At 34.4% G+C, this 14,357-nt stretch overlaps 1 protein-coding gene across 3 annotated transcripts in view; it reads right to left on the bottom strand.

Moving 5' to 3' along the window:
- DYNC2H1 (dynein, cytoplasmic 2, heavy chain 1) overlaps positions 1 to 14,357 on the bottom strand; it is a 250,498-nt gene that overhangs the window by 47,581 nt on the left and 188,560 nt on the right. For all 3 annotated transcript variants that reach the window (XM_004689056.2, XM_004689057.2, XM_012729844.1), the window contains 3 exons: positions 12,851 to 12,926; positions 9,999 to 10,207; positions 7,929 to 8,033 (listed from right to left, as the gene is read on the bottom strand). In XM_004689056.2, coding sequence (XP_004689113.1) covers positions 7,929 to 8,033; positions 9,999 to 10,207; positions 12,851 to 12,926 — 390 coding nt within the window. The remainder of the gene's footprint in view (positions 1 to 7,928; positions 8,034 to 9,998; positions 10,208 to 12,850; positions 12,927 to 14,357) is intronic.

The raw sequence follows: 14,357 nt of genomic DNA, 5'->3' as shown, positions 1-14,357 counted from the left end.
TTGCTTAGAAAATTGGGTGTAGGAGACAGGTGTGAGAGGGGAAAAGAATTCACCAGAGACACAGGGGAGAGAAGAATATGTGAATTTTACTAAAATACACTGCTAAGGGAGCAAGAAAGTAGAGGTCTGCTGTACTATATGTGGGTTAGCTTCCTGGCCAGGGTTCAAACTCAGTCCACAGCACTGGTAGCCCTAAGACTTACCCCTTCGGCCACTATGGAGGTCCCTAATCTATATATGTGTGTATGTATTTATTTATTTTTAATAATATAATAGTTTATTTTTACAACATTTTGTGCCTTTTTTCATCTCAGTTGTAATCCGGGTGGGCTTCCCATCACCAGTTCACCTGTGTGCCAATATAATAGTCCAGTGCACTTCCCTCCTCCCACCATTTTTGATCCCATTCCCTACTCCACCCTGGTAAAATGTCTCTGGTATCCCTCATCTATATATATGTATGTATGTATGTATGTATGTATATATATATTTTATTTATTTATTTTTATTTTTTTAAAAGATTTATTTATTTATTCATATAGAACTGGGGTACAGGCCAGAGATGCTGCGGGTGAGAGGATTCACCAGAGACAGAGTGGGGAGCAGAACAGGCAGATAGAGGAAGTACACTGCTGAGGGGAGCAGCAGGCGGGGCAGGAAAGGTCTGCTGTGCCATGTGGATCTCCTCTACGGCAGGTGGGGAATTGAACTCAAGTGGAAGTAGCTTAAGCCTCTCAGTGCTGCCCTTTAACCCACTGCGCCACCAGGGAGGGCCCCCTCATCTATATTTTAAAGAAAATATATATTGTGTTTAATTTTAAAAAATTAATTGAAAATTTAGTTAATTAGGGCCCTCCCTGGTGGCACAACGGGTAAGGACACAGCTCTGCAAGCTGGCCGCAGCCGCTTCATTGCGAGTTCAATCCCTGACCAGGGAGTGGACCACATGGAGAAGCAGACCTCTCCTGTCTCACCTGCTGCTCCCCTCAGCAGTGTGCTTCTTTGACCTGCCTGTTCTCCACACTCTGCCTGTTCTCATTCACTCTGGTGAATGCTCTCACCACCCCTGTACCTCTGGCTTGTACCCCAGACTGTATGCATAAAAATAATAATTTTAAAAATTAAGTTTATTAAAAATTTAAGACTGTCATTGATTCGAAGTATTTGCCCAAGAGATAAAAGTATATGTTCATGCAAAAACACAAAATGATCAAGTATTCATTAATAACTTAATTTTCATTGTTGGAAACAATATAAATGACCTCCTGTGAGTGTAGGAATAAGCAAATTATGATAAATCAAAATAATGGAATACTAATAAGCAATAAAGAGGATCAAACTACTCATATACAACAACACAGATGATCCCTAATCATTACACTAAACGAGCAAATAGCTGAACAGAAAAGAGGACTTAACTGTATAATCCCTTCATATAAGTTCTAGAAAATGCAAATTACGGACAAAAAGGAATCAGTGGTTGTCGTCGAGTCCAGGGGACAGAGTGGGAAGAAGGAATTAGACAGCATCAGAGAGAGAAACGCTCATATTTATATACACACACATTTATATATACATAAAATGCCAAAATATCTTTTGCTGAGAAATTCATTAGAAGGTCCCCTGAGATGTAATTTCAGGTTTATATCATATTTAGTTGAAAAAAATGTTGCTTTCTTAACATGGTAGAATACCTGTGTACTTCACTTTTGATCTTTATTGCAATCTCATCTCACAAATCATACACTTTAAATATACGGAGTTTGCTGACTGTCAACCTCAATACACAGTAAAATATGAAACAATATAACCATTAAAACCATGTTAGATAGGGCAGAGTAACCAGAACAATAGAGTGGGCCAGTAAACATACCAGCTATTCAGGTGGGAAGAGTAAGGAAAGGCTGATCCTGCCTCAGCACAAGGAGGAGGCTGTGGCATTCTATTAGCTCAGGCTTGTAACTGCTCAGGAACTACACTTGCTTCAAGCAGCCCCACCTCTCCACACAAACTCCCAGCCCCACCTGCCACACCAGTGGGGTGTGGGAGTGATTGTCTGGGAAACTGAGTGCCTGCCATTTTCAACACCACTGTGTGTGTAATGGCATGCTTCCTCTTATTAAAGAATTTTTTGCAGTAAGGTACTAAGAATTTTCTACATTTAACTGGGTGACAAGATCAAACAGACACATTTAAATATTTGTCATTTATTTGAACTTTGCAAAATTAATGGACCATTTTCAAAGTCACATAAACATACCCATCATGCAAATTCTACCATTGTCAAGTTTTCCCTGTACTTGCTTCATCCATCACTAAATTATCTTCTTTTAGCTTGCTGCCATTATTCTTTACATGTTTGAAAATAAATTCTAAACTACATGTTATTTATCTCCTACACTTAGTATTATGTCAAACAACAACAACAACAACAAAAAACAGGTATTATTACAAAACCCTTTCACCTAACAAAAGTAATAAAATTTACTGGTATATTTCAAATAATATCCAGTCTATGCTTATGTTTCCTTAATCACCTCAGAATTTCCTTAAATTAGGTTGTCTGGATTATTGTCCATAGAAAGGTCATGCAGTGGTCATGTATTTCAAGTATCTCTAATGTAGCAGTTTTTCTGCTCTCCTGTTTTTGCCATTAACCTATAGGTTATCTATAGGTTAGCACAATTTCTAGCACAATTTCTCACATCTGGATCCAGTGGCATCATTTAATTTGTTTCTTTATCCCTCTGTTCCCTGTTAACTGGTAATTAGTTTAAGGATTTCCTTAAGTGAAGATCTTATTTTTATATTTTATATTTTATTATTTTATAGAATACTTTCAGAAAGTGTACTTCATTTGACACCACATCAGGAGGCACAGAGTTTCAGAATGCCTCTTTCTTGTGACACATACTGACACAACCTTCTAGCTAATAATGTTATCCTGTGATAATAATTATATGAATCAATTATTTTATTAGGGTTTGTAAAATAGTGATTTTTCAAATTCTGTCAGTGCTTCTATACATATATTACCTAGCATTACACAATAAGAACTTTCATTACCACAAAATATCTTTCCCTTTAATTGCCATTGTTAAAACTAAAACATTTGTTACTGAATAACCTATAAAATAAAAAAAATCACATTTATAGCATTAATGTGTTTAAAATACTCAAGTTTAATTAATATGAAATCATTGTGTAGGTCAAAAAATACAATATAGTCTTATACTGTTTTGTAATCATTTTGCCATTGTCTTAAATGGTATTAGAACTCAACACGTGGCATGCATTCAGACTCAGATATCCTGAGAGCTAGAAGTCTGGAGTTCTAACAGTCTATATACAGTACTTAGCTATTTCCTCTTTTGGCTGATTGTGCAACTAGCAAAGTTGTAGCTAATAAATACACTCCTGAAATATAAGTTAATAGGTTCAGATAGTAAGGTATTTGAGAAAAAGGAACATCTTAACTTTATTATAATAACTGATGGAAAAGTCAATTGGTCATGGTAACTACAGTTGCTGAGAGTAGGTAACCATGACCGGTGAGGTCACAGAGTGGAATGTTGCTAAAGTCACTGCACTAGCAATAAATCGTCAAATCTTTAACAACAGAGAAAAAAAATCATCACACATTAAAAATTAATATAATATATTTTGCTAAGAGCTCCCAACAATAACAAAGAAATTTGGAACAAGGTTTAATTTTACCAAACATTCCAAGAAGCATTGATAGCTTATATGTAAAAACTTAAGAAATCTACAAAAAAATGTACTGAAACTAACAATTTATCATGATTACAGACTTAATGATACTTAGAGTAGCATCAGAAAACTAAATTGAAAAGATCACAGAAATGTATTTTGAAAGAGCAGGAAATCAAAAGATTTTCTATAGCTAGAGTTCAGCAAGCATATTGATAGTTATTTCTTTCTTTTTGTTTTAGTGATATCCAAAAAGGTAGGCTTAGTATAAAAAGGGAGAGAAGACTAAAGGACACTCGCATAGACACAACTAGGCCCCCTGAGGAGGGGCCCCTGCTGCCCCTGCCGCTGTCCAGGAAGAAGTTTGACAAGGAGGAAGATGTGCACAGGCATAGCAGGCCCAGGGGCTACCGCCTGATATCCCCTACTGCTTGCTTCTCTCCTGGAAATTGATAAAGTGATTCTAAAACTTCTATTGAAGGAACCCAAAATGGTCAAATATTGATAATGAGTAAAACTGGGTGATTTAAATGATCTAGTTTAAACAATGAATACAAAATTATAGTACTTACTGTATTTTTTATCTGTCAGAAGACAGATCTATTAATAGTGTATTCTATAAATATGCCCATTTACACATATATATGGCTATTTGTTTTTTACAAAGGAGTCAATGTAATTTAATGGGGGAAAATACAAAGAACCTTCAAAGCTCAATAGTAAGACAATAAATAACAGAATTTTTTTTTTTTGCACAAAAGATTTGAAAGATAAACAAAATGTCATTAGTGCATTAAAATTTGTTCAGCATTACTAGTGTTAAGAAAAATCTAAGTCAAATCCATAACCAAATGTCATTTCACTCTCTAGAATAGCTAATATTAAAAAAAGTACATTAGAAGACAAAATTTTAATAAATTTCAATAGAAACTTAAGATCTTTCACATTAGCAATAGTTATAAATTTAAAGCTAGTGATGTCTAAAAATATTTTTAACATATCTCACAATAATAGACCTTACCAGCAACCAAAAAAAAAAAAAAAAAAAAAAGTAGGTACTGGAGAAAGGAGTTAAGGAAAATATATTTCACTATAAATTCAAGTCAGTTTTATCTGCATAGCCTGAGCAAGAAGGTGTGTCTAACCTTGAGCTGAGTTCCAAGGAAAGGAGTCAGGAAAATGCAAATGCAAAGGAGAAAGACCTTCCAGAGGCAAAGAGTCCCCAACAGAAATTGAAAACTAGTTGTCTGAAAAAAAATTCACTTTACATTTCTCCATATATTAAATACCCTGTACAGCTGGTACCTCTCCTGTACCTGTCCTGACCTGCTCACTGTTCCCCTCAGCAGTGTACTTCCTTGATCTGCTTGTTCTGCTCCCCACTTTGTCTCTGGTGAATCCTCTCACAGCACCTGCACCTCTGGCCTGTACCCCAGTTCTGTATGCATAGATAAATAAATCTTAAAAAAATAAACTTAGATTTAAGACATAAAACCATAAAGTACATAAAAGAACACATAGGTAAAAAAAAAACAAAAAACACCAACTCCATAGCAAGGTAAACAAAAGTAAAAATAAGCCAATGAAACTATATCACACTAAAAGTCTTTTGTTTAGGAAAATAAACCACCACAAAAACAAAATGCTTTTGGACTGGGAGGTTTACAGAATGGAAGATAATAATATTTGTGCATCACATGTCCAAAAAGGAGTTAATGCCCAAAATATATAAAGAACTAGTACAACTTAACAGTGTAAGTTAACAACCCAATTTAAAAAAAAAAAAAAAACTGGTTAGAGACATAAATAGATAGTTCTCCAAAGAAGATAATACAGATGGCCAAAAGCCATGGAAAAATATGGTCAACATCATGTACAAGGGACATTCAAATTGAAACCACAGTGAGACAGAAAATCAACAGTTTTGAGAATGACCTATATAAAAAAAAATGAAAATAACTCGTGTTGATGAGGTTGTTTCATTCATTGTTGGTAGGAATGTAAACTGTTGCAAGGTCTGCAGGAAATGGCATGGAAAGTCCTTAAAGACTTGAACATGGAAATACGTATGATCCAGAATCATGGAATAAATGTGACAAGATTTGTGCACGCTTATGTTCACAGCAGCATCATTCACACTAGCCAAGTCATGAAATAATCAACCAAATGCCCATCACCTGGAAAATGTATAAAGATATTGTGGTATATAATGAAATACAACTCAGTATTCAAAAAGGATAAACTCATGCCATTTGCGGCAACATGGATGGAACTGGAAAGGATTATGATAAGCAAAATAAGTCAGAAGGAAAAATGAAAAATATCAGGTAGTTTCATGTATAGGAAGAAGAGGGAAGAACACCAGAACTAGTGATAGTTCACAGATGCTATGGCAGTGAGAGAATTATGGGGACTACACCTGAGAGGAGAAATCCAACATTGTACAAAAGTGAACAATGATGTAATAAAATAAAAATAAATAAATAAAGTGAAAGCATGGTATTTATACTCACAGAATATCACCCAGCTGTTAATTGTAGTTGAAATTGTATCCTTTGTGACTATATGAATGGAACTTGAGGTGACTGTGTTAAGTGAAATGTCAGAGACAAATGATAACTGCTTCACTCATTTGTGAAATATAAATAACCAAAGAAAAACTGATCAAATATAACAAAAATAACTCTGTCAAATCCTAATTACTATGAGGAAGGAAGTGATGGGGTAGAAGGGTTAATGTGATAGTTCAGTGGCACTGAAGCTTTGGTGGTTAAATGAAGTATATGCAGGCCCTTCCTGGTGGTGCAGCGGGTTAATGCACGGCACTGATCCCCGCCCCAGGGGTGACCCACATGGCACAGCAGACCTCTCCTGTCTCACCTGCTGCTCCCTTCAGCAGTGTACTTCATCGATCTGCCTGTTCTGCTCCCCACTCTGTCTCTGTACCTCTGCACACACACTTTTTTTTTTAATAGGTGCATGCTATCCACCTATTAAAAACATGAAGATGAAACTGCTACTTGCAATACCATGGATGGACCTACAGGGTGCTATGCTTAGTGAAAAGCTATATGTAAGTGAAAATAACCACATGACAAATATTGTATTATTTCTCTCATAAATGGTAAATAGAGAAATGAAACAAATATGTGATCAAAATAAAACAAAATAAACTTTTAGACTGAGACCAAGTTAGTGGTTCTTAGAACTAAAAGAGGAAGTAGGACAGGAAAATTAAGTAATACTTTTCTTAAAGTTTTTTTTTTTTAATTTAAATTTAAATTTTATTCTTTAAAATGTTCTTAAATTTTATTTATTTAAAAAAATTTAATTTAAATCTTCTGCACCCAGAAGAACTGAGGTGCTGGTCAGAAGTGAAGGAGGTGAGAGAATTCACCAGAAACAGAGAGCAAAACAGGGCAGATCTACCGAAATACACTGCTGAAGGGATCAGTGGACAAGACAGGAGAGGTCTTCTGTGCCAGTGGGTCAGCTCCCTGATTGGGGATCAAACTCAGGTCACAGTGGTGATAGTCCTGAAACTTAACCTGCAGGTCATCAAGGAAGCTCCTCTGGTATTTTTAACAAAAATATTAAGATAGAACTATTTGACTCATTTAAGATTTATTTAACATAAGTCTAGTATCTAGTAAGTTATAAAATAACCCTTAGAAGATGTGGTACATATACAAAATGGAATATTATTCAGCAATCAAAAAGGATAAGCTCATGCCATTTGAGGCAGCATGCAATAAAATGTAATAAAAGGATAATGCTTAGTGACATAAACCAGAGAAAGAAAGAAAAAGAAAAATACTGGCTGGTTTCACTCAGCAGGAGTATAAGGGATCAGGGGGAAAAAAGTAATTGTAAAGTAAAATTTAAATAAAAAATAATTATAAACCAGAGACATTATACGGGTTCAGAGAGGAGAATAGGATCAAATCTGGGGCAGGAAGAGCGCGTCTGTGTTTTCTTGGTGATGGAACATGGGTGAATTGGTGATGGGAAGTCCATGGGGGTTCCCATGGACAACCGAGATTAAAAAAATGTACAAAAAGAAAAATGATGCAAAAAATATTTAAAAAATTTAAAAATAGTAAATAAAAATAATAAAAGCCTGTGGGCAAATAATATTAATTCACAAATAAGGTTATTTCTTGCAGAATCAGTAGCAACATTTTTTTTCTAATAGGTAGATTTTCTCTTAAGAATACCTGAGAACTGATCATGCGCTGGGATGAGCGAGCAATATTGGCAGGCAGACCAAAGAAACTGGGTTTGTCATCCTCTGGAAGTTTTTCAATGACAGCACGGTAGTCCTAAACATAAAGAAGTAATGAACAGTTTTTCAATAAAGATTAATGTTGCAACTACTGAAATCACAATGAATAGATGCTGTTAACTATTAAATTATTATTCATAAATACATTCATAAAATACATTTTATATGCTAAACTTACTTTCAGTTTGTATAAAATTTACTCAGTTTTCTATGGGAAATGTGCCTTGTTACCACTACTTATTCATACTAAAATTATTTGATACCGTGTCTTTTATCCTAACTCCCCACATTTAAAGGATTGCTGAAATGATTAAAACAAACATTTTTGAGTCACTATCTTGCCATGTATAAAGTACTATGTTATCTGTTTTCAGGAAAGTCTTGGTAATTACTTGTCATCTAATCTACCAAAGACTAGTCTTCAAATTGCAATTCTGCCTATGTCAGGAATACTTTTTAAAAACTTACAGAAACCCCATAAACCTATAAACACTCTCTGGTATGCAGGCACTGCTTTGTAGATTGTTTTATCATAAAGCAATCCCACATAGTTTTCAATCTGCGTTGAGATGGTATGAAATACATTGTTAATTCTAGTTCACTTATCCCAGAAATTCTTGTAAGAACTGCAGTCTTGATTTGCTACGCATGTGTCTGAAATGTTATTCATTCACCCATGACTCTAGGTGGAAAACTAAAAAAAAGATACTGAGAATTTATTGTTAGATACCCAAAATGAGAATTGTTTGCTTTGAGGGAGATAAAAGTTATTATGAAGCAGGTTGGTATTGCTGAAGAGACAACTTGTGCATTCCCCATCATCTTTTTCATTTGGCACATGAGTTTTCTTACATTTGGTATAAAGAGAAACCCTTAAGTATTTCCAACAAAACAACTGGACTTCAGGAAGTCCAGGACCTATAAAAAAGTCAATTTTGGAAAGACATGTTCTCTGGAAAATTTTCCTCTCCTATAACTTGGCATGTATAAACTTCCTCAAGGTGTTTATCATGTGTACATGTACACATGTCTACATATACATGAGTATATGTGAATGTATGCTGTCAAGTAAGCATGGAGTTATATGTGGTTAAGTGAATGTGTGTGTTCCATCCTCCTGGGAAGCTTGGCTTCCTCCTTCCATCTAACTCAGTTACAAAGCTCAACACTGATTCACATAAATCATCCCATGAATTTAAACCTATGATTGTATTTATATACTTCATTCATTTCAAAGCAGCTATGAAATAGTCTCATTTGGATTGATAGGAAGTTTTCTCTCTATCCAGGAGTAGGAACATACACGGATATGTCTCTTAAATAATAGACAGCTACCTCTCCAAACAGATATATCCTCACTTGGACACAGAAGAATATTTATGTGAAGTACAAAAAAACAGGCAAAATTGATGTAGGCTGTTAGAAGGTGAGAGATAATGTACCCTTTGTGGGGAAGGTAGTAACCAGGGCTTCTGGAGAGCTGTAAATATTCTGTTTTTTTATACCAGTGTTGTTTACACATATGTTTAATATATCAAAATACACTGAACAGAACAATTATGATATATACATATCTGTATGAATGTAATTTTTTAATTTCAGCCTCAAGTCTTTACTTGCCTGTTCACTTCTAAAGAGTGAACTCCATAGATACACTGGAGATCTACACTCCCTAAAACTGGGTTATGACTGAGCACTCTCCTACCTCTGAGGAAGAAACATATTCTCCCACTCCAGATTTTCACAAATCTGACATTTAAAAAATTTTCCTTGGTTACTCCCTTCAGGATTTACCCAGTCATTATGCCTTATATCAGTCACTTAGTCTTGTGTTAGACACCCAAAACTTTAAAACATCTAACTAGAGTTTAAAGAATCAGCCATGCATCCATAATTGTGAATGATCATTACTTGTACATTTGGAAAGAAACAACATATATTTGTCAATATAAGAAATGAATCAATAACTGGTAATGAATTAAATATGATTACTATTACCTACCAAAATGCTGCAAGTTTTTGGTAGAGTTATGGAATATGGAAAAACACTTTTCTTGTTTCTTTGGTTTACTGCATCAATTATTGAAGAATTAAAGAACTGTTTCAGGTATGACTGCAAAACTCTCAGGTCAAAATAGTTATCTACACGTCCTCCATAAATAGCATTTTCAAGTAAACCATGTAGAAATTCCCACTGAATATCTTTGGTACCTATAATTAAAAGTATACTTTATTAGTTTCATTTCTAAGATATTGGTAATATTCTCAAAACTATTCCAACATGTCCAACTTAATATCAATTAAGTTCCTGGTTCGAAATTTAAATATATATTTGATTCAGGCCCTCCCCTTGTGGCGCAGCGGGTTAAAGCACAGCACTAAGAAGCTTAAGCCACTTCTGCATGAGTTCGATTCCCGCCTGCCCCGGAGGAGATCCACATGGCAAGGCAGACCTCTCCTGACCTGCCCGCTGCTCCCCTCAGCAGTGTACTTCGTCTAGCTGCCTGTTCTGCTCCCCACTCTGTCTCTGGTGAATCCTCTCACCCTTTGCATCTCTGGCCTGTACCCCAGTTCTATATGAATAAATAAATAAATCTTTTAAAAAAAGATATTAAAATAAATAAATACTTAATTCAATCAATTCATTCCATAAAATGCTTATTAACCTTGACATAATTCTCATTTATACTATAATTACACAATGGCTACTGTTGATAGATTACATAAAAAAGTAAAACCTCTCACATGTTTCACATGCCTAAAACTCACTTAAGTTTTACAAGAAACATAGAAACACAAATGGAAAAATGGAGACATAGTAAAATTGTGTCACCAAAATCAAAGTAACACAATCCCTAGGATGAAGTATTCCAAAACCAGGACCATATTCTGCTGCATCCAAAACTGGAAATTCTTTAGCAGAACATACCTAAACATAATTTATACAACGATGAAAACTCAGTTCATAAAGTGACCTGGTTAAAAGGGAAACTATAAAACATTTTTATACACTAGTCTTTTAAATATCATGATCTTTCTAGTGAGCTCTACAATTCTATTCTAATAGGAAAGAAATACCATATTTAAAACCATAATGGGACTTTTCTACATTATTTCATTTGGTAATATAAATATCTTTGTAGACATACTTCAGTGGCAATGTTAAAATTTAAATATAAAATCTCAGATCTGTGGTAAAAATAGGAACCAATTATATTTAAAGTAACTAGATATTACTGCTAGCATTACTAACTTCTATTTACTTTATTACTACAAAAATGAGAGATAATCACAAAGATTGATTTACAAACACACATTGTATGATATATTTTACAGAATTCTGGTAAGAAAATCATATTTTCCATCACATACCCATTTTTCTCAAAAGAAGTTTTACTTTTAGGATGAAGAAAAATGAACAGATCTAAAATTATAAAATAGCAATAGTAGAAATATTACTAGCTAATTCAATATATTAAATATATTAAATGTTAAGTGCTTCTTTTTGACTTTTCTCATTTACATTTCTAAAAAAGAAAAATCAACCAACTGAGACAATGTCTATTATTAGGCCTACTTTTTTGATAAGAAACTCAGGCTTAACGGTTTTAAAACTTACAGGAACTTTCTCTTTTTTCAATTTAATTCTACATATAGTGAATGTCTCTTAATATTGGAAAATTTTGTAATCATAAAACTATACAGTTAGACTTTTAGCAGGAGATTCAGTATCTTTTTAAAGTACCTGCATCTAACTCACATTTCAATGCATATAAATTCCATCATACAATGACAATCAATTAAAGGTTTTGGAAAAAGTATTACAGAAAAAAAAGTTAAGCTTGTTCGAGCAACTAAGAGTGGAGGGGCCCGATGGACCCAATGGGCCCATGGTAGAGGACTATGCTGCCTGGAGGAGGGTGTGGGGTGGTAATGTACATCTGGAGAGGTATGATCCTATGTTTCTAATCCTTTACAGTGCTGTAAACCAACTAATGGTATGTCAAAGAAAAAAAAAAAAAAAGGAGGGGAGGAAGAGGCAGGAAAGAGAGAGGGAGAGAAGAGAGAGGAAGTGAAGAGGACAAGAAGGCAGACAAGTATCCCAATGTGAAAGCAGATTTAAAATGGGGATTATATGTTACTAACATTGCAATAAAATAATTTCCTGTACTATGTAGAGAATGTTTGCTAAAATATAAATAAAGCCAAGTAAGATACTATTGCTCAAACTACCAAAGCACTGTGTTGAAACAAGTGAATAGAATCATAATACTCTGTACATGGAAAGTGAAGGCCTGACAATGATTAGAGGTTGAGGAGTGAGAAAAACACAAGAATACTGAGTGATACATAGGTTTTAAATTTGGACGACATGAATGGTGATGCTCTTTACTGAAATGGAAAAAAGGGTGGGGAGATGTTTGGGGCTATAAGGTAGGAGTATGGAGATAGGAATCAAGAGTTTTTTTGGGGACATTCTTGAGACTCCTAGCAATATACTCTCTTCTATCCTTCACTGCTCTAAACTTTGATGAACTTCTGCCTAGGCCCTGGGCAAAAAAACTTTCACGGACTAAAGTCTTTCCATAAAGCAAAGATAAGGTTTTTCTAGCAGCTAGCTTCCTGGTAGCTACAGATCAACCAGAAATCAACAGGGTTATATCTCAAAAGCTCAGTCATAATACAAGGACTCTCAGGTAACATATTCATGGCAGTCAGCACATAAAGCACAATAAAATGAAAAAGTGATTTTAATGCCAGAAAGTTAAGTCATTCTTAGAGAAATCATACTGTTTATAACACTTCCAAAATATTCTGTTAACTACAGACAAGAATTTCATGATTGGGACTTACCATTAAAGAGCCTATCAATAATGTTGTACCCAGCTCGAAGATCTGATAAGGAAAATTCATAAAACTTGGTCCAACCCTATCAAAAGAAATGTTTTATATATTAAAAAAACTATAAGCAATTTTCAAGCATGTATATACACATTATTATGCTAATAATTTAAAAAGCTCAATAAATACAAAAGAGACAACTCCTGAAAATTTTATGACAGAAAATAAATCTAAGTCAACAGAAACTAGAAAATAAAAAGAATTATGTGGACCTCCACAAAATTCAAAGGACTTTATAATATAATAGTTTTGATCATGTAAGTTTGGGAAATATAGTCATGTAAAAGTGAACAGACAGATATAGGATATTTTTGAATCTACATGCTATACACACACATTTAGTTTTACGATTTTATTCTTCAGAATAGTAGATTTTCTCCACAAATAGGAAAACAAATATTTCAAAAAAACTTAAAAGGCCCAAAGGCATACAGCATTATTACCTATACATCTGATTATGAAAGCATGCATGGGCCTCCCTGAGGTGCAATGTGTTAAAGCACAGCACTAAGAAGCTCTGCAGAGCCACTGTAGCACAAGTTCAATCCTAAGCCAAGGAGGCAACCTACATGGTGTGGCAGACCTTTACTGTCCTGCCTGCTGTTCTCCTCAGCAGTGTATTTCTGTCAATCTGCCTGCTCTGTTCCCTACTCTGTCTCAGGTGAATTTTCTCACCTCCTGCAGCTCTGGCCTATACCTCAGTTCCTATATGCAAATAATAAATAAATATTTAAATAAAAGCATCTATGATGGTACTAAATAAAATTATTGACCTACAACAATACCTATAATGCTTGTATTAAAAGTGAATTTATAGATATTTATAAGTGTAGAGAATATAAAATGATTAAAAATTATAAAAAACAAATATGAATATTGTTTAAAAATATTGATACTTTCATTTGTTAACAAATTACCACTTATTGTATTTCAAACTCTGGATATACCAAAACATAAAGAATCCCTGCCTTTATATAGCTTTTACTTACATATAGGAGACAGAGGAAGCATAGGGTGATAGGTAGAGATATTAAAAGAAAGACTCATATAAACAGAGGTTTAGGATTACAATAACAAAATCAAAGAATTTTTTTCTACTGGATTTTAGTAGAGTTTGAAGATACCATAAAGAGATGGAAGAATGACTTGTAAGCTTAAGGCTAATTCAAATAATTATGTCATTTACCCACAAATAGATACCAAAGGTTACTTTGACATATAACTGAAACTGAGAGGGAAGCTAAAAAAGGGGGAGATAGGGAGATCAGTTGGAGAGTTATGGTGAGAAAGAGCTTGATGGATTCAAAGACCATAAAGAGGTCCAGTACAGCTGAGGTAAAGAGAATAGGGGGAAAAGGAGGCTAAAGAAATAAATGAATCTTTCCTTCTGGACCCAAGTAAGAAATCTGCATAATTTTCCTCCAATACAACAAAAAGCCACATGAGAGTTTTTTTTTTA

Source organism: Condylura cristata, unplaced genomic scaffold (assembly GCF_000260355.1).
Source record: "Condylura cristata isolate star-nosed mole 26May11 unplaced genomic scaffold, ConCri1.0 scaffold00025, whole genome shotgun sequence".
Lineage (NCBI taxonomy): Eukaryota > Metazoa > Chordata > Mammalia > Eulipotyphla > Talpidae > Condylura > Condylura cristata.
Note: the sequence above shows the minus strand (reverse complement) of the source record. Positions and strands in the feature narration are given on the sequence as shown.